At 35.1% G+C, this 20,117-nt stretch overlaps 3 protein-coding genes and 1 long non-coding RNA gene across 6 annotated transcripts; 2 read left to right on the plus strand and 2 right to left on the minus strand.

Moving 5' to 3' along the window:
• Positions 1-1,181: 1,181 nt before the first annotated feature.
• On the minus strand, positions 1,182-1,847 carry LOC113342789. The gene has a single exon (XM_026587400.1). It carries the CDS (start codon positions 1,845-1,847, stop codon positions 1,182-1,184), a length of 666 nt encoding a protein of 221 aa, XP_026443185.1.
• A 1,513-nt stretch (positions 1,848-3,360) lies between these two features.
• LOC113278928 (F-box only protein 13-like) lies at positions 3,361-7,107 on the plus strand. 3 transcript variants are annotated; one of them, XM_026527655.1, is made up of 4 exons: positions 3,361-3,502; positions 5,335-5,456; positions 5,559-6,702; positions 6,970-7,107. In XM_026527655.1, the coding sequence occupies exons 2-3, from the start codon at positions 5,447-5,449 to the stop codon at positions 6,671-6,673; spliced, it is 1,125 nt and encodes a 374-aa protein (XP_026383440.1). In that variant the 5' UTR covers positions 3,361-3,502; positions 5,335-5,446; the 3' UTR covers positions 6,674-6,702; positions 6,970-7,107. The 3 variants fall into 3 exon arrangements, with proteins under 3 accessions (XP_026383440.1, XP_026383437.1, XP_026383445.1); XM_026527652.1 differs by lacking the exon at positions 6,970-7,107 and having other exon boundaries at positions 5,559-6,901; XM_026527660.1 differs by lacking the exon at positions 6,970-7,107 and having other exon boundaries at positions 3,373-3,502; positions 5,370-5,456; positions 5,559-6,901.
• A 1,774-nt stretch (positions 7,108-8,881) lies between these two features.
• Positions 8,882-12,624, plus strand: LOC113325716 (chaperone protein ClpB1-like). The gene is made up of 8 exons (XM_026573674.1): positions 8,882-9,147; positions 9,248-9,295; positions 9,529-9,699; positions 10,423-10,488; positions 10,569-10,712; positions 11,700-11,789; positions 11,929-12,134; positions 12,442-12,624. The coding sequence occupies exons 5-8, from the start codon at positions 10,632-10,634 to the stop codon at positions 12,461-12,463; spliced, it is 399 nt and encodes a 132-aa protein (XP_026429459.1). The 5' UTR covers positions 8,882-9,147; positions 9,248-9,295; positions 9,529-9,699; positions 10,423-10,488; positions 10,569-10,631; the 3' UTR covers positions 12,464-12,624.
• Positions 12,625-17,371: 4,747 nt separating this feature from the next.
• LOC113325732 lies at positions 17,372-19,504 on the minus strand. Its single transcript, XR_003348123.1, has 5 exons — positions 19,220-19,504; positions 19,077-19,138; positions 18,199-18,550; positions 17,971-18,084; positions 17,372-17,713 (listed from the first exon to the last, which is right to left on the minus strand). It is a non-coding gene; the product is annotated as an uncharacterized LOC113325732 (long non-coding RNA).
• Between the last annotated feature and the right edge of the window lie 613 nt (positions 19,505-20,117).

Raw genomic sequence — 20,117 nt, forward strand, 5'->3', positions numbered from 1 at the left:
GTTACTGAGTAGCTGTTTCGAGAAAAATATTTGTTTGACCTTTTTTCGTTTACACCTCTCTCACACCTGATCCTAACCATCCATCATTAATAACGACTCTATTTTCTCCATCATCGGATCCCAACGGTCATTTTTTCAAAATCCTCTATAAATACCGCTCTAATTCTCACACCAAATCATACCAAATCAATTGATTTCTTATTTCTTCTTATTTTCATCAATTGATTTCTTATTTCTCTTCTTCTTACTATACTTTTTTGATTTTTATATTTATCTTTTACTACTCAAGTTTTTATATTTTAGTTTGGTTCAAAATGGTTAATAATTTTGTTTTACGGGAAGAGATAGATCTTACTGCTGCCTTTATTTATGTTAGTATGGATGAAATTGTGGGTTCGGGACAAAAAACCGTTATGTTTTGGATACGCATTCACCAATTATTTGTCGAACGCAACGACAATCCTAATGGAAGAGATTAGGCAGCCTTAAAAACCAAGATGAAAGCAATAAAAAAAGATGTCATAGAATTCGTGTCAATTCTTAACGCTATATATCGGCAAACCAAAAGCGGTGCGAGCCACGAATATTTGGTAAGTTCTATTATTGTTGTTAATTTTTCCATATAGTTGGTGATGTTTTTAATAAACAAAAATTTTCATACAAAATTTTTCAGACAAAAGAAGGTCGGGAGCAATTTCATTTTCAAACATGACAACCACTCAAGTATTTGCATGTTATGAAATGTTTAGAGAAAAGGTCCCTGGATTTAATTATGAACTCACTGTGGGCCAAAATAATGAGTTGTTTAATAATCATCATGACTTTGTATCAGTCGAAGATGGTACTGAAGTTCTTCTTAATGGAGAGACTCGTTGGAATTACAAGTATAATGCACATCCTATGGGAACAAAAGAAAGAAAAAATGCAAGCAAGAAAAAAGAAGGATCGTGAGCAAGGTATATTTAGAGAAAGTGATGAGGGAACATCTTCGGTTAAGATGGAAGAAGATAGGATCTATCAATAAAGTGCTAGTATTTTGGAGTATCTTAAGGAAACACGATCAAGGAAGGAAAAAATGAGAGTGGAACAAGAATCCCAATACCAAAAAATTTGGGAGTATACTCAACAACCGAATTATGAAATGGAAGAACAACTCGATTTGCAAAAGATTCATCAACAGACTAATCAAATGCATCAACAACAAATACATTTAGGTTTTTCAGAGATGACATAAATACACGACCATTATTGGTAGGTTCCGGAATCAGAACAGGAAAAACACTGTCCCAATCCGTATCCCGACGTTCATGCTCGATAATCATGTTGTGGAAAATAAAACAAAATTTCATAATTAGGTTCAAGTCAGATTGTTGCCAATACTTACATGGTGATCCGACAATTCTGAATTTACCCCGAAGCACTCCAAAAGCACGCTCGACATCCTTTATTTTAGCCATTTGATACTTGTTGAATCCCACATACTCGGGAATTTCCATCTGACTAAAATCTTGTAAAATTTTAGTCAACTTTGGATAGATACCATCGGCTAAAAAATAACCCATATGGTATTGGTGACCATTGATGACATAATTGCATGGAGGTGCTACATCCTTTAGCATGTTATCAAAAATGGGTGAGTGTGCCAACACATTCAAATCGTTGTTTGATCCAGGCATTCCAAAACAGGCATACCAAAACCACAAATTATATGATGCCACCGCTTCTAATACCAAACTATTATGTTTGTCTTTATCCCGGTAAGTTCCTTGCCAATACCGGACAATTCTTCCATGGCCATTGCATACAATCAACACTACCAAGCATTCCAGGAAAACCTCGTTCCGCATTCTCAGCTAGCAACCTATGAACATCTCCAGGAGTGGGTTCACACAAATATCTTTCTCCAAAAGTCATGCAAATGGTGTGGCAAAATCTTTTTAGATACATGTATATTGTAGTTGCATCCACACGTGTCTAATCATCAACACTATCAGCTGCCGTACTTTTGCATAAACATTTCATCACGGCAACTAATTTCATATGCGTATAATTCCCCATCGTACCTGTTGCATCTGGACATTGCTGTCATTCTGGATCAACTTCAAGCAATTTTCCTAAAAATTTCTCGAATAAGTCTTCCCTCATGCCTAGACGTTGTTTGAATTGTCTTGAGGTATAACCAGTTCCAGGCGTAAAATAATCATTCATCATTTTGGCATCATGCCACACTCGATCACGCGTTCTTACACTATGTGTCTGTACCTCCCTAGGTATCGGTTGTCTAATAATACACAATCATTCATCCAAACATAGTTGTGTAAACATTAGCAAAGCTTTCTTTTCTTCATCACTAGAGCTATCCAAATAAATTCCATATTTAACGCTCACATAAGCACGCATTAGACTCATTATGTACATTTGCAAACAACAAATACAATATCAATTTGTGTATAGCATACAAAAATACAAGTCAATCAATGTTATACATCGATATAGTAGTTTACCAACATTTCATTCAATATAAATCAAGACACACAACAATTAATCATGGATTTTTCACTAAATATATGTTCTAATTATATTATTTAATTGCATACTACAAACCTAACTAACCTAAAAACAACAATTTCATCAAAATCAAAATAAAAATCAAATTAATTTGAAACCCTAAAATTAGAATCACTCACCTTCGATGATTTTTTGGATGAAATTCGAAATTGAAGAATGGATTTGTTTCACCTTGGAGTAACGATGAAACCCTTTTAATTTAAGCCAACAAATCGCAATGAATCAATATGAAAATTGAAAGGGGATAAAAGGGATTTGAAAGGGTTTTGAGAGGATGAAAAACTAGAAAAGAAGAAGAAGTGGGAAATCCGAACGAGATTTTGATAACTTAAATCTATAAAACAGCTACTTAGTAGCCGTGTTGGTCAAGTCAACGAGTTAACTGATACGGCTACTCAGTAACCATTTGGCACTATTCATATGGCTACTTAGTAACCGTATCATGTAGGGAAGGGAAAAGAAGGCACCATAGTGAGCTTGCTTTCCTTGTGTTATCCCTTCCCTACATATGAGGGATAGCGAACGAATACCAAGCACCATAATGCTTGACCTATAAATTTTCTAGTGCAATCAATAGCTATCGCTATCTAGAGATTTTATCTCACCTATCGGCAAATGGTATATCTGACACTTGGCCACTTTAGTTTGCCACTTAGACATGTACATATTGGATGCATACATGGCAAATCTACTTGCCATACCCATACCGATAGGAATAGGCCTAACAGTTAGCCCAAGTACCATCAAATCGGACTCCTCTTGCTCCTTTATACAAAACACCTCTGCTAATAGCAGTGACCCAGTTGAAGTATAAAATAAGGTGATAAGAAGAGCCTCATCATTCTTCTTTAACAACAGAATCTCCTTTGAAGGCTCCTCATATTATCATCATCATTCTAGCTTGACTGCTCAGTATCCTGTATATCACATCCAGGTAATTTAATTTCCTATCATAAACATCTCATTAGTTTTTTCAATTTTAATCTGCCATTTTTTTTCTTGTGTAATAGGTTTTCAGTTTCCACACATCTGTGACTATTTTATTTTCATCAATTTTCATGTTTCCATAAGATTTGATTTATCTTTAAATTTCTTTGATCTTGATTTTTATAGGAATCAAGAAATTGATTGTATCACTGATTGGGATTGAATTTGTTAATCTATTCATTTGAATTGATTTATTTGATTGAATTTGACTGTATCACTGATTGAATTCATTTAATTGATTGATTGATTGATTAGTATCTAATTTGGTTAGATTTAATGTTAATAGTACTGTTTGGTTCATAGTAGCATATAATCTTTTGGCTTCAACCAAAGAGACCAACTGAGGTTATGTGTTCACACCTTATTTTAGTTACCCATGAATCTAAGGAAACATTTCCTCCAATCAAACTCAAGTTTCCTATCATCCATATTCACAGGTCCAATCTTCATTTGTCCAATTCTCCATCTTCCGTCTAACCCACCCAGAATGAAAATCCTCTAATGTTTCTTGATATATTTAGTTGCTGGTGACCAATTCTCACAAGATCTTGCGTCATCAAGGTTCACAACATTAGTCGGAGCAACAGATGAATTGACATTAGAAAGGAGGAATAGAGCATGGTGTGAGTTGAAAATATGTTGGAGAAAGAATGTAAAAGTGAATGGTTTTGCTATGGAGAAAATTGGAGGTGGATTATAGTGTAGGAGTTGCTAGGTTTTATGGCTTTTATGCCATTTAAGCATATGAGTAATAGTTTAAGTGGTCTGTTACTGAATCAGTTTATGATTGAAAAGTATTGATGTAAATAAGACGACCGTTGTTGCTTCTCCGGCACAACAACCGTTTAGGATTAGGAAAGAGGAGAGCAAGAATTTTTAGATGTTGCAACCAATGACAATGCCATCTATGGTGAATAGTGGTGGAACAACGCAGACTAGTAATTCAAAGGTAATTATTACAACCAGAAGGCCAGCTTAATAGTTGGGAAAATGAATATGAATTTCCTTCGCAGGATGGTTTCTCTTTTTTTTCGAGGAGACTATTATATGGATGGGGATCGCAGCAACCATGCATCTGATTCAGATGTTTTTTTGTTGGTGTTTAGGTTTGTTTAACTTGTTTTACGTTTTGAATTTAGATTTGAAGCTGTAAACAATATAATCTGCTTTTTGAAATTAAAATTTCAAAATTTTGTTTTGAACTATATTAGGGATCTGTTATGTGATGGTTAGTTTGAGACTTTTCAATACGTAGTTGTAACTTGTTTGAACAACTAGGGTCTGTTCTTAGATTCGATATGTGTCCCCAATTATGATCATTAGAAATGTGGTTAAGCGATGTAGTTTTTCACAATAATCGCTACTTATTCAGTGATTAAGAAGGATAGGCTTTGCAATATCATTTAGATTGTTTGGAAGCAAGCTGCAAGACTGAGATTTTAGTTTTAGGTTGTTATCGTCTTATACAGAATTAAAACCTTAAGCTCCTGTAGTCAACAACCACAAACTATAAATCCCAATCTAAGTAAGACTCCATGAACCAATAGCAACTCGACAGGTGAGTTTGATCTGTGTTATTAGATACGTATCTTGTAGTTGATCATAACTTGATGAAAGACTTGTAATTTGATAGCACGGAGAGAGTTAAATTAATTTATGTATGTCACTTTTACTTGAAACCATGTATGTCACTTTTACTTGATTTTTTTTTAAGGAGTGTTTTATAATTTATTTTTCCTTGTTATTAGTTGACATGACAAGGTTTTGTATGTGATTCAGGAAAAGTAATGTAGTTATGTGATTGTGCTAACAAGGTCAAAAGGATAAATGCGAGCAGCTAAAAAACTCTTTCCTTCATTACATATTAAAAGTATTTGCGGGTTTGCGCGAGATGAAAAAGGGTATGTACAATCACTTTATCTTCAATTGATGGCGTTATTACTTTGTAATGATAATTCTCATGAAGCCAGAATGGCTCTTATTTAATCTGTACCCATGAACAGACAGAAATCCATGGAACATGCTCAGTGATGAAATGGTGGAGACAGTATTGGCGCAACTCCCAACGTTGGACTTCTGTCGGTGCCGGTTTGTGTGTAAGAGATGGAGTGCAATCATCAATTCACCAACCTTTCAGACTACCTCGCATCAGATCTTTGATCGACGCCCATGGTTCTTAATTTTCAATAAACAGCCGGCGTCTGTTTCGGTTTATGATATGGAGATTTGTGATTGGCGGGCACATCTGAAACTCCCATTGCCGACTGAAATTAGGAAAACGCCATTTATTCCAGTTGTTTCATCTGGTGGACTTATGTGCTTTCAATCAATCGCCAATTCTTATGTAGTTTGTAATCCCTTTACTGGTTCAGTTCGCTCGTTACCTAGATTCCGTCTGAGCAAAAAATTTAGAGGTGGGTGGATCGCAATGCACGTACCACAAGGATCTAATAGTTACAAGCTTTTTGTAGTTTGCGGGATGTGGCCTGATATGGTTATGAAAGTTTTCTCCTCAGCTGAGAAGAGAGCTACATGGAAGAGTTTGTCTTTAGGATTGCTCACGGAAGAACATGGGTCTTGGTCTATTTGGGATAGAGGTGTGACAGTAACTGGTAAAGAACAACAGATTTTGGCGTACTACCTTACCCTTGATGGAAACCTAGTATGTATTGATACCGAGAAATGCACTATCGCTATATACTCAAAATTACTTGAAGGGGATAATTTTTTCAAAATGGACTTGGTCGAGTGCGGTGGAAGGGTTTTCGTAGTGGTCCTTATGGAAACAGATGGTGCTTCTGTCACTATGAAAAGAACATTACATGTTTGGGAATTCGATACTGAGTCGGCAGCGTGGAAACAAACTTCAGCCATGCCAGCAAACATGTCCAAAGACTACTACAATAATGAAGCTCTCATCACGTGTTCTGGTCATGGCGAACATATAATGATCTGTGTGAACTCTATTAATGGGGTTACTTCATTCAACCACGTGGTGATTTACAACATAAAAGAAAATACTTGGATTGACCTCTCACCACGCTTTGGAGACTACAATGCTGATGTAACGGTTTTGTTGCCTCACTCTTTCAAACCAGACATTAAAGCTTGTGTGTGATGGAGTTTGTTTTCTAGCTAAATCAATAGGTAAAGTATACGACATTCTGAGGGTATATTTACAGTTTATTTTTTCCTTCTGCTAAGCAAGTATGCTTGAATATTCTAATTAGTTAAAGTTGAAGATTTAGCATCGATGCCCATCTCTTGGGGCCCTTCATAAATCTTAGTTGTTTTGTCTGCATTTCTTAAACATTATAATAGAATTGGTGAATTTCACAGTTGGCAACTTTTTACATGAGAAAAAACAACAGTAATCATTACATTGTTGACCCAAAAATTGCAATTTAATTGTAGGTTACTACCTTGAACATATTACCAAGGCATATTCGCTTTTTAAGGTACACGGTGAAACATATGTCTAGTTGTACTAAATGAATTTATATCTCTTGCTTCTTTAACAAGTTATGCTAGGTTTCCAATTCTGCAGTTGTCTGATTGTGAGCATACTAGTTGTATGTTTTTCTTTGGGCGAAATTATTGTATCTTCATCGGACGGTTTATGATACATTGATGAGGATTTTCAAAGCGGCTGTGCTGTTTACTTAGGATGATGATGCGTTTTAATTACTTAAATTTGAGGTTAGAGATCTATTATCTGAAGGGAATTTTACTTGTTGATCCCATCCTTACCCCAGTAAAGTGGATTGAAAGCTTTAAAAAATGACCTTCAATTTTCAAACAACATATGATAAGGTTGCATCATTCTGTGTTGTGATTTCTTGGAAGGATGATCTACACTGCAGTTTTTTCTCGTTTTATTTGTGCTTGTTTGTGATTTACGTATGAATATCTTGCAAATACCATCCTGGTAGTTCAAAGTTCTGATGAGTAGTAGATTGAAGAGTTCTTTGGGTGGACGAAAATTGTATAGCTTTCCCTGTTTCCTGATTGTGATTGTTTTTCTTGTGCCACCGTCATCCTTGATGAGGTGACTGTTGAAATCAAATGAGAATCAGTCTGAACATCTGTGGATATGACTTTCTAAGTTTTATTTTCATTTCAATAAGCATGTCTTTTTAGCTCTTCGTAACTGCACTGCAATACGACTCTCCAGATTTGGATTCGAAGTCACCCAACTCTTTGTACAGTCACTGCAGTACTTCTATTTGGATTATCTTTCTTGCAAAATATTGTTTGAATTGTTTATTGTTTGAATTGTGTTTCAGTTTCAAGTACTATACTGGACAAAAACCATCTGTGATCTGTTTTATGCCTTAACCTGTCAGACTTATAGAAATTGTCAGCACCTATTACTGTAATTTTCTTAATCTGAGCCATGGAAGTGTTGTTTTGTTGGCGATTCATTGTTTAGTAAATTTTTCAAGCTGGGAATTGTTATACATACAACATGAACTTTGCAGAAGCTGAAACTGTTCAAAAGGCAGACATCCCAGTGCTGTTCAGGATCGGGTGGCGGATACAGACTAAATTATGATAGGTTTTATTAGGTCTTGCTATTTCTGTCTATTTCCAATCGTAAACTCATAGAAATGTGTTATAATTTGTCTTGGGTTAGCATTCAGAATATTTGGGTGTGGGGAAGAGGTTAGTGTTTGGGTGGTCAGAATATTTGGCTGCCACCAGAGAAAATGTTCAACTAGTGTTAGGACAACTAATTCCTCGGTTACGTTTCTGCTGAAATGAGTAGTGTATTTTGAAATTGGAACCGCATAAGAGCTGCAACGTCAGTGTGGGCAACCCTTTGGTTTTGACGAGGACTCGATTTTGGTACCCAGTTCTTCTAAATGTATCCCTTTTGTCTAGTAAGTTATTTTCTTTCAAAAATCTATCTTATTCCCCTGGATTTTTCGGTTGTTTCTTTAAAAGTGAAAAATACTAGAATCCCCTGCTATATGGGTTCAATATATAGAAGCCCCACTAAATGGATCCTCCCCTATCAACTCCATACTTTCACTTTTTAATATTTCTAGGCCCAGAAATTTAGATTTTTCAGGGCTTGGTAATAAAGTTTAGGGTTTGGGGGAAATTCGTAATATCAAAAATGCCCTTTAATATATATACCTAATGAAATAGGCTATAGGTTTCATTTCCAGATTCACTTTCTCTCATTTCTCTCTTGTCTTTGCTCAAGAAAATTAGGGTTCTTTCATCAATCCGAAGAAAACAATTGCAGAGAGCAAGAAAACGATTCTCGCTCCATCGATCTTCGCTGATGACGTTTGCGTATTACAGAAGAACGAAAGCAACCATTCGTTTTTGGTTTTAGATTGAATCTCAGATCAGAGCTTCAACGATTCTTTTAGGGTTTTCTTTCTTCCCTATCAGTTACAATCGAATCTCTGTATTTTTCAGTTGATTCGAAGATATCTCATGTATTGATTGAATTATTCTAGTTTTCAATCGATTTATAGATATAATCGATTTGGTTCAAACAGGTTTAACAACTGATCATCAATCTACAAGTTCGAATCAATCAATTGAATCTAATTTGTTGTTTCGAAGCTACTTCAGGTAAGGTTTTCGATTTGATTCAATAAGTTTTCCTCATTTAGTAGTTGTATTTTCTTAGTTTGATTAGGTTCTGATTTTTGTTTTCGTTGACTTTATTCAGATTGGAGAAGAACATGATTTTTATTGAATCAACAAGTTTTGAATCTAGGTATGTTTAGGTTTCTTGTTTCTTCTATTGATGTTGTTGTTTAAGTTCGATTTGTTATTAATACTAGTTACTAGTTGAATTCAATCAGCTAAGAAGATATTCTCCATTCAATAAAAACGCTGGTCTCTCATAATTCTAGTGGAGCCAGTTGTGGACTCTTGTTGGTGTTTTTATCTTGCTTATCTTGACTACACATGTTGAGTTTGATTAACGAATTGGTGGTGGAGATGCAGGTTTTGGAGGAGTATGAAGAGGCTGTGGTGGTAGAGGTGGTGGTATTGGAGCAGGTTTGAAGGAGGATTTTGAAGTCAGTGGTGGTGTTTTAATTGATGAATTGAAGGAGATGATGAGATGATAGAGGATGAACTATTTTATGTTTCTACTGCTGGTGCTAGTGGTCACAGGTAATTAGTTGATTTCACAAGGTTCCCTTCTTTTTTAGATGTTTATATTTTTGTTGTGATCAAGGTTAACTTGTTCTAATAAATTTACTACGTCAGTATCCCCTGTGAATGCTTGGTTTTTACTGTTGAATTATGCATCGAGATAGTTCTCGTAGCTGGGACATTGATTATTCGTGATAAACTTACTGCTTTTTCTCCATATGGATATTCTTATGACGCCTGAATACTAATATCATTTCTTTGATTATCAAGTAGGCCTTCTTGATTACTTACGACTAGTTACTTCTTTTCGTGAAAGGTAGTATATGGATATAGGTCTGGAATGGTTTCACTTAACTCATACATCTGTTTAACTACACATTACATCTGTTTAACTGCACATTACACATGCCATATGTATGACAGTTTGCACGTTTAACTAGCATTGGCAGAATAAGGATGTGTAACTAGTAGTTACACATGCTAATTAAATGTGTAACTTCTAGGTACACAAGCTAAATGAATGTGTATCTACTAGTTACACAGGAAAATTAGATGTATAACTATGCTAATTTGATTGGATATGCATATGTAACCTAATATGAAACTTCTATCTGTTATAGTGGTTATATTTATGAAATTGAGGAAAGAACATCAAATCCTAGTAGTAGGGAGTAGTAGTGGAGCTAGTGATTTTGGAAATGATGAGATTGAATGTGGAATTGTTTATAATGATTATGTAAGTTTGCGAGATAATTTGAATGATGGGGCTTTGGATGTTGGGTTGCTGGGAAACGACATTTAAATGAGGTTTGTGCTGCTAAAATACTGTTTGCTTGTATTTAATTTTTGGGATTTTTGGAATATAATACTTTGGAGTTTTCGTTCAGCTCTGAAAAGATGGTAATTACATTGCATGCTGGGGTAGAGTATGCTGGAGTTCCTGTAAAGAAATGGGTGCTTATTGCTGGAGGCCAATTGGGTATATCTGGATCTTAATGCACAGTCATGCCATGTATCATTATGCGAAGCAGGTCTGTGATTTCTTATATACATCAACATACATTATACGTTTATTGTACAGTTCATGATTTGATCATATTTGTAGAGTGTTATAACTTGGCAAGATAAATGGACTTGTAGCTACTAGTTACATGTGCTAATTAGATGTGTAACTTTTAGGTACACATGCTAATTGGATGTGTAACTACTAGTTACACATGCTAATTAGATGTACAACTTATAGATACACATGCCAATTGAATTGACTAAGATACAAGGAAATTATTTTCTTGTACAATGATTAGAGGAATTTCTTTGGAAATGATTCTCAGTTCAGATTATTACTAGGTTTAATCCAGTATTTGTGTTGCTTAAACTAGAACTTTATATTGTGATATCGTGTTTATTAGCTAAGAATATAATAGATTTTGTGGTGTGTGTGCCTACTGTTTGATATACATTACTAAGCATTTATTTATGTGAATAATATGTTGAATTCCTGATTTTGCTTAATGATTTGAGTCCTTCAATTTCAGTATTCTTATTTTTCTTTGTAAGTTTTCCGCTTAGAAATATATGAATGGTTGTAATAGAAGTTAAGGATGTAACTGTTCATGAATCATGACATCCTTGAAAGTTTTGAGGATATATAATTTTCCAAATTGGAAAGTGATTCTAAGGGCTACTGTAGTTGTTTCATTTCGATTTCTATAGCTAACATAGTATACGTGCCAAGTATACAAGCCATAATACTGATGTGTAATTGCGGCTTACACATGTCATATGCATGTGTAACTGCCCATTACACATACCTATGACATATGTAACTGCGACTTACACATGATATATGCACGTGTGACTGCCGATTACATGTAGAACAGTTTGCTTGTGTATGAAATTTTTCTAGGTTTTTTTTAGATATTTTTACTTCTTTTAACAGCTGTAGCATTCAAAATGTTCTTTTACATTTATTTCATGAAAATATCCAACTGAGAAAAGTAACTAGATTTCTGATGAAGGATGTGGCATCTCGCTTGGCTGAGAGGGCAATTGCACTAGCTGTGTCTGATGCTGCATTGGAAATTGTACTGACTGAAAGCTACGATCCGGTATGTGATCTACTCAGCAATGTGCTCTTTCGTCCTGAATAACGAAATAAATTAGGATTATAAAGTTTTCTGCGAGGTTATTCTTATGTTCCTGCTCTTTCTTACAGAAGTTGCAAAATCTTCTTTGTCTATTTTACAGGTATATGGAGATGGGCTAATTAGGAGGTGGCTAGAGAAGAAGGTGGTGACAGAGTTGTCAAAGATGCTTCTAAGAGAGGAGATTGACGAGAACTCTACCGTGTATATTGATGCAAGTCTAGATGGAGCTAAACTTACTTATCGAGTGGAAAAGAATGGTGGATTGGTGAATGCCAACATTGAAATTGCTCTTGATACTACTGCAAGGTTAGTCCAGCATGCCTCAGTCTATATTTTGTTTCCTATTATTCGTTTTCCCAGAAATGTTGAACCTTTAACTCATAGCTTTACCGCAGAAATTAGTGGTTTGAACATTATACACTTGGTAATCATGCTTATGTTCTTTCCTTTATTGGTTCGTGTGCTGAATTCCAATATGGATGTGTAACTCCTAGTTACACTAGTCATTTGCATGGGTAACTGCTAGTTTCACTACTCAGATGTATGTGAAATTGAATATACATTATTTTTCATTTAATCTTATAAAAACTAATTGCTTGTCGTTATATTTTAGGTCTCGCTGGAACTGGAGTTGACGCTGAACACACAAGTCAGACGCATGTGAAACTCTCAATTACACTAGATAGATGCATATGTAACTCTCAATTACACTAGACAGATGCGTGTGTAACTTCTAGTTACACATGCTAAGAAATTATTATAAATGAATATTAAAGTAATACATGTACTTTTTTTATGCGTTCTTTTTGATGTCTATCTTTTGATATGTAACTTTGCATTACACATGTCATAAGGATGTGTAACTTCTAGATACACATGATATATGCATGTGTAACTTCTGTTTACACATTCACACTATAGTTTAACAATTTTGGGCCTAGATTTAATAATTTGGGTTTAAATTTAAATTTTGTTTAATTTGGGGCTTTGACAAAATATAAAAGGGCATGGATATCTTTTAATAACTCTGAACCTAGATTTAAAATTCTTTTAATTAAGGGACCCATATTATGGGTTATTCATGGGTTGGGCCTTAGCCTAATTTCCCCTCTTTAAAATCCATCCGCCTCAACCAACGGTTAACTTTTAAAAAATCCGTTTGACTTGGCTTCTTATGATTTAAAAAAAAATAATAATTATAATTCTTCTACATTTACCCTTATATCACAGACATGTTACATATAAATCAGATATCATATCGTCAACAAAAGTTCTATATGAATCGTGTTTTGGACAAGCTAAAAACCGTTCGCACGCCCAAAATCCAGCACCCCTGCAAATCTCAAAAGCGCGGCGCCATTTTCTATTGGTATTACTAAGGGTGCACACGGTACGGTTCGGCTCGGTTCTTGCCGAGGCCGAGTACCTGTACCCCCAGAGGTCGGTACTGATCTTTTGGACCGGTACCGGTACCGTGTACCTCGGTTCCGGTTCGGGACCGGTACGGGACCAGTACCAGTCGGTACCTTTTCAGTGATAACAAATTCAGAAATTTTGTTGGCAAGACTGATCTTCATCAGTGCCTTTTCTTTTACCTGTTTTTTACCTGTTTTTTCTATATAACAAATTCTCATTCAAAGCAGCAACTAATAAGTAGCAATATTACTAACAAACCAAACAAACAATGTCTTGAAAATATGGAAAAAAAAAAGTAGCAGTAGCCACAGACACACACACTAAGTCTTGAAAATGAGAAAATCTGAAAAAAGATCAACTAGCAGTGCAACTAGTGCTGCAGTAGTCTTGAATCTTGATCTTCTAATCCATGTCAGCAGCACTTGTGGTGTCATCAGTGTTAATAGGACCAAGTAACGCTGCAAAAAAAAATAATAGCAGTTAGTAACTATTAGACTATATCTATTACTTCCAAACACAAGTAATAATGTAATATGTTACCTTCTTCAACTTCAACATCATCATCTGGTATGTAATCAGATAGAAGATCAAGTTGTATTGGCTTCCTTAGCCAGCTTTGTGTGCAAAGCAATGCCTCAACTGTCCTTGTAGATAAAGAGCTTCTACAAGGACTTAAGACTCGCTTTCCTGTGCTAAAAGCAGACTCAGAGGAAACAGAAGACACAGGAATGGCTAATATGTCCTTAGCCATATGTCCAAGTATCTTATACTTTGTACTGTTGGTCTTCCACCAACCCAATAAGTCAAACTCCTCATCATCATCTTCTCCTACACCTTCTTCATACTCGTCAATGAAATATTTATCCAACTTTGTTTTTCCCTCATCATCATTTGGGATTTTCTTGAACCTCTTACTCCTTGACATCAACTCTTTCATACGACTTGGCCCTGCCACTGGTTTACTTACCACTGCTTTGGCTTGTCCATGGATAGAACTGCTTGACTCCTCCTCATGAACTGAATAGGCATCCTTATATTCTTCAAATAGAATCTTAAAATCCAACTTAACAAGCTTCATAACAGATTCAACCTTAGAAGAATTCTTCCCATACAAGAGCTCAAGAGAAAATTGTAGTCCTTTTTCTTTCTCTCTAGGATCCAACAACATGGCAAAAAAGGTTGTAGGGTTCATCTTTGCATAATCACCCCAATATTTGTTATAATTCTTAAACATTTTTCCAGCCATAGTAGCAATAAAAGGATCTTCATCTACATTATCTCTAAACTCAACTAGTTTCTCATATATGATAACTAATTGCCATAAGAAAGTGTTTGTTGTTACCTTAGTTGAGGCTGAAAATGCAACAGTGGCATCAAAGAACACTTTCAAACATTTGACAAGGCCTTAGTTAGGATTCTGCTTGCATCTGTTGAAGTGCTTCCACATTCCACTTGTACCATTCTTTCCAGTATGAGCCTTTATCACCTTCTTGCAGTAATTGCATCCAGCATCTTGAACATTCAACCTCTTGAAATGATTCCAAATGTCAGAAGTTATCTTACCACCCATAGATGTAGAAGTAGCTTCTACATCTACTGTTGCTGTCTCTGGCTGTGCTGCTTCATTTGTTGGTTGGATTGAGGATCCAACAATTGCATCTGTGCCATTGGTAGGTGTAGCAATTGTAGGTGTAGGGGTATCTGTTCCATGAGCTTGACTTGATTCATCCATGACAGCTTATCACTGAGAAAACAAATTTAAGTGCTGAAAATAAATAAGAACTGAAATGAAACTGAAATGAAATAAGAAATGAAATAAGAACTGAAATGAAACTGAAACTGAAATGAAATAAGAAATGAAAAAAGAAATGAACTGAAAAATTAAATAAGAAACTTGATCCATTCCATACTTATAAAATGAAGAAGAAATAAGAACTTCATAACTGGACATTGTTCAAGGAGCATTGAGCTCTGTTATAAAAAATAAGAACTGGACATTGTTCTAAGCATAACTGCATAAGTTCTAAGCATAATTTCATTAAGCATAACTGCATAAGTTACAAATTCTAAGCATTATTTATGTGAGCTCTGTTATGATTAGGATTGCTGGGGAATCTTTTAAAGTGCTTCCACAAGGCAGAAGTTCCATTTCTGAACATGTTAGCCCTATAAGTCCTTCCACAATAATTGCAAGTGGCTTCTTCAACATTTCTCCGAGTGAAATGGCATCATATTTCCATCACTGACAAGAGAAAAGACTTTTAATGATAACAAAAATTATTAAAAGATGTACTATGTTGTAATGGATGGTAAAGATAAATGTTAAAAGGGTTCTTTGCTTAGAATTAACCAGTGGGGCATCATAAAACTTTAGAAAAATCTCAATTTTGCACTCCCATTATTGATTATTATTATTATTCAGTTGATACCCAATTTGTTTTTGGTTTCAAAACTAATTTCACCCACAAATTACACCAAATGTTGGAATACCTGTACAACAACATATACATACGAGACGCTGAGGTGAACATCCACCCACTTAAAACTAGAAAACATTCAACTAGCTCTAGAGAGATTGTCTAATCTGATGAGATAGTCTAATCAGGGAGGGGATGAATGGGATGTTCTGTTCAAGCATACAAAAATAGAGATTTGTGTTTAAACCCAAGTTAAGATTACCAACTAAAAATGGAAAATATTGAGCTGTATATTATGATGATGATCTGAAGATGCAAGAACTTGAAAAGAAAACTACGGCAAAATATATGAGATTTAACAAATAAATTCATCAGAGAACAATTAGATGCAAATAAATACAAAGTACCTTAATGGGTTTCCTTCAGATTCTTCCTTGAATCCTTTCCCTTCGTCTTCTTCCTGATGTGATTGATAACTTACCCTGTGAAACTGAAACCCTAAATTAAATTAATCAAAAGTCCTAGGATCATCCAGAACTCGACTTCATATAGAAAAAATCCGTAGTCCTAGGATTAAAATTGGAGAAGAAAAAAAGCAAGAAAAGTAAAAAACTTACACAAATCAAATCATTGAAATCACTGACTTTTTCTTCTTCTTCTTCTGGATCGAGAGGTGTTGTTCGCCGTGTTCACTGATTAATGGAGTTCATTTTCATACTTCAGAGAATCAGAGACTCAAGAACTCAGTTCTCTCTCTATATCAATGATTCAGTCTCTCAGAGGGAAGAGAAGACGAAGACAGAAAAGAAAAACGAAAATGAGAAACCCTATCATTAAGGTACTATATATACCCCCCCTTAATCTAACGGCTATAATTGTTCAGTATCCCTAAATCTAATGGCTACGAATTGTCGGTTCTTTCGATCCGGACGGTACGGGACTTATACAGGACCGTGTACCTGTACCTCATCAGCCTCGGTTCCTATTTTATGGACCGGTACATGTACCTCGTTCCTCGGTTCGGGACAAATATCGGCTCGGTTCCGCCGGTTCCGGGACGGTTCCTCGGTCCAGGTCGGTTCCTGTGCACCCTTAGGTATTACCCATTTTATTATAATCATTGATTTTTGCTATTGCGACAATCTACGTAGCAGTAATTTCTTTAAGTCCCAGAATTTTATGCACACCAAATTAAATTATGATTGTTCCTATGATTACCCCTAATTATAGGGGCGGACCCGGACAATGAAGCTTTTTTTTTCTTAATGGTATGTGGATAAAAGTTCATTTTTGCCATCCATCCTGCTCTAATTTTTTATTTATACCCCAAGCAAGATTTTTGATTCCGCTCATGTCTATTTAGACTCCTATGGATTAAGCAAAACCAGTGAACAACTCCTCCACTAGTGGAAAATCAAAAAAATAAGTCTGCGAGAAATACATTTAAAACAGCTAAACCAGTCTGTTTCTGGCAGCCCGAATATTGTAGTCTTATTTCTTGAAACGACTGTGCCTGAGACTCCTTAAACTTATTAGATTAGGACTGCTATCAACAGTCCATTGAAATGGCTGATAGAAACAGCCGTATTGCTGGATCATATTTCATAAAAAAAAATGATTCAACTTAATCCATAGCCGATTCAGCTGAATATCAAACTAGAACCAATCACTAAATATTAAATTAAAATCTAATATGATAGAAATGAAAAAGAAATTCAAAATTTTTTTACATAGAAGCAAAATTATTATGCAAATCACTCTGCATCCAAAATTTTATATTAAAAAAGTGTATTCGGTTTACAACTTCAACTATCTAAAATACCTTCATTTCTAAACCTGAAACTTCAACACTAAGTTGAAAATGCTTAACCTATATTCCTATTCGAAGCTCAACAAACAGAAAGCATCAACACTAACTTGAAGGCAAGACTTCACCGATATTTCCCATCATTTCTGCCTTTCGAGCAATGCTGAACTAATCCTCCAAGTCAGATAAGTCCCACCAGCCAATTTCCTTCTTGTGGTTCTGAAATCCATTGGTTTGAGATGCACCTGCAAGAAACCAGAATGAGTTTTAGTGTCTATTCCTCGGCAAAATTCAAAGACAGTTGATCAACAAGACATCCTGAATACACTAAAATTCAAAGACAGTTGATCGATTGGAAGCACAACTAATGACTTGTAAACTATTTAACATCCTCAATAAACTATTTGTTTTTATGGAAGGGTTCATATGTATTAATGGCAATATTTGATGATAACAGATAAATGAAATGCTAGTAAAGTAAATAAAAGTAGTAAGAAAACACCTTGAGGAACAAAATATGTGGTAGACAGACGAACTCTTGAGGCATTTGTCTTTTTTAGATGATCAACACCCTTATATTTAGCGATTTCCTCATAGAGGTAAACATTTTGATGGTCTGGATATAAACATTCAACATTGTATAAGCTAATTTCAAACCACAAACAAATAAAAAAACAAAAATTCTGGTAATTTTAAAAGATTCTAAACAAACTTAAGGAAAATGACATACCACCCATTTGACATAGGGACCTCAAGTATATGAAATTTTATTCGTGAAGGTGTGAAGAAATTGGTGATGGATTGGTGGAGGTGTTGGTGGTCTGTGAAGGTCGACTCTATGGTGGTGACAACTGAATTCAGCTGTGAGTTTTTGAGTGTTTTCACAAACAGGGGAGGAGAAGTTCTCAGGTCGAGAGGTGTACATGATGTGAATGAAGTGGTGACGGTGGTGGATGGAAGGTTAGATAAAATTTAAAAATCGCCTCTCTGAATTTTTATCAAGCAAGTAGAGTGCAGGATTGTCTTGGTCCAAATGTGTCCTTTGTAAAATGTTTCCAACCCCTTTTATAACCAATTGTCCCCTGCAAACACGAATCACATAGAGACCCAACAATTAGAAGCATATACGGAATCAAAACCAATGAAAATCTAAGTCATTCGTTCGTTCTAACCAACAAGACTGCAGGCTAATCAAAGTCCAAAATACAGATGGTTAAAATATTTTTGGGAAAGAGAAAAACTTGAGAAAAAGAAACAACAATCATCAAACAGAACAGGAAAACATTTACCACCACTAGATTATAAACATACATCCACAACCAAACCCAACAAAAACACCAAAACAATAACAATAACATACAAAGAAAATGACAGGAAATCCCATACAAGCAGCTTTAATCTATTCAAGAAAACATATAACTTAGAGGAGTAAAACAGAACACCCGTACAAAAATCGAATAACTACTAAACGAATGAACACTTGAAATCAATCAAAAATACCCAGATCCACACACCTAAACTCTAAAGTCTAAATAGGCAAAAAAATATAAATTAAAGACACCCTAATTTGAGAAATTAAAATCAGAAAAAGTAATAATGATTGTATACCTTACGGAAGTAATAGTATCAAAATTATCCTCAACACCCGAAAAATTGAGATATGTTGTTCACTACAAAACCCAAAAATTCAAAATTAGATGGTGACAATCATAAACTAAGTATCAGAAACGGCAAATTCGTTTATTAGTAACCTTCAAAAAAGAAGAAGGCCTCGATTACAGATCTATTAGGTGAGTAGATTGATTTGGTTCAGTGGGTTCTAGCCTTCTAGGGTTTGTCTTTCTCTTCTGAGATCACAGATGGAGAGTTAAGATTGAACGAATTTTTTTCTTTGTAGATTGTTCGTTTTGTGAAATTTGTTGTCTGAGAAACAACATAGTGAGAGATGAAAACAGAGATGGATTCTCTTAGGGTTTGTTAAAGATAAGAGCAGAGAGATATGGGTGCGGTGCGCTGGCGTGGAAAACTAGGACCACGAAAACTAGTTTCTATGGAAGTCTTAATTGTACTCCTTCTAGAAGCTCCTTTTATTTCCTAAATTACCTTTTAGTATAACGTCTGGTAGAGGGACTAGTTTGATTTCTCAGTAAAACGTCTACCTCGGGAACCTCCAATTAGAAACCCGATGGAAGTCGTTTTTATAAAACACAAACAGACTTAAAAATCATGTTTTCCACTAGTGCTTTTTGCGAATCGGGCGACACAGAAGAGTTAAATCAGTAAACCAAAATTCTCTGATATTCCTAAAATCTTCACTGTTTGTTTCCTTAGTTATACTCATTATCATTACTTGCTTTTCCTAATTTACTTCTGTTTTATGGTTTAATCGTATATCTGTATTTATTAATTATTCGTCATTCCCATTTAGTTTTATTTTAAAATTTTCTTTTTGGTTTACATGGATAACTAATCTTTGAACTGTTTTTCCATAATGTGTCTACAACTTGTGTTGTCTCTAATGGAGTTTGCGTATATATTATGTGATTAAGGTGTTTGCCGAGTCTGTTATCAAACGTTTGAATGAAAAGATTGATTGTGAAGAGATCAGTGGTAAGAGGTTGCAGAAGAACTATCCCCGATTCAACTCAA

The sequence above is a fragment of the Papaver somniferum genome, chromosome 1 (assembly GCF_003573695.1).
Source record: "Papaver somniferum cultivar HN1 chromosome 1, ASM357369v1, whole genome shotgun sequence".
Taxonomy (NCBI): Eukaryota; Viridiplantae; Streptophyta; class Magnoliopsida; order Ranunculales; family Papaveraceae; genus Papaver; species Papaver somniferum.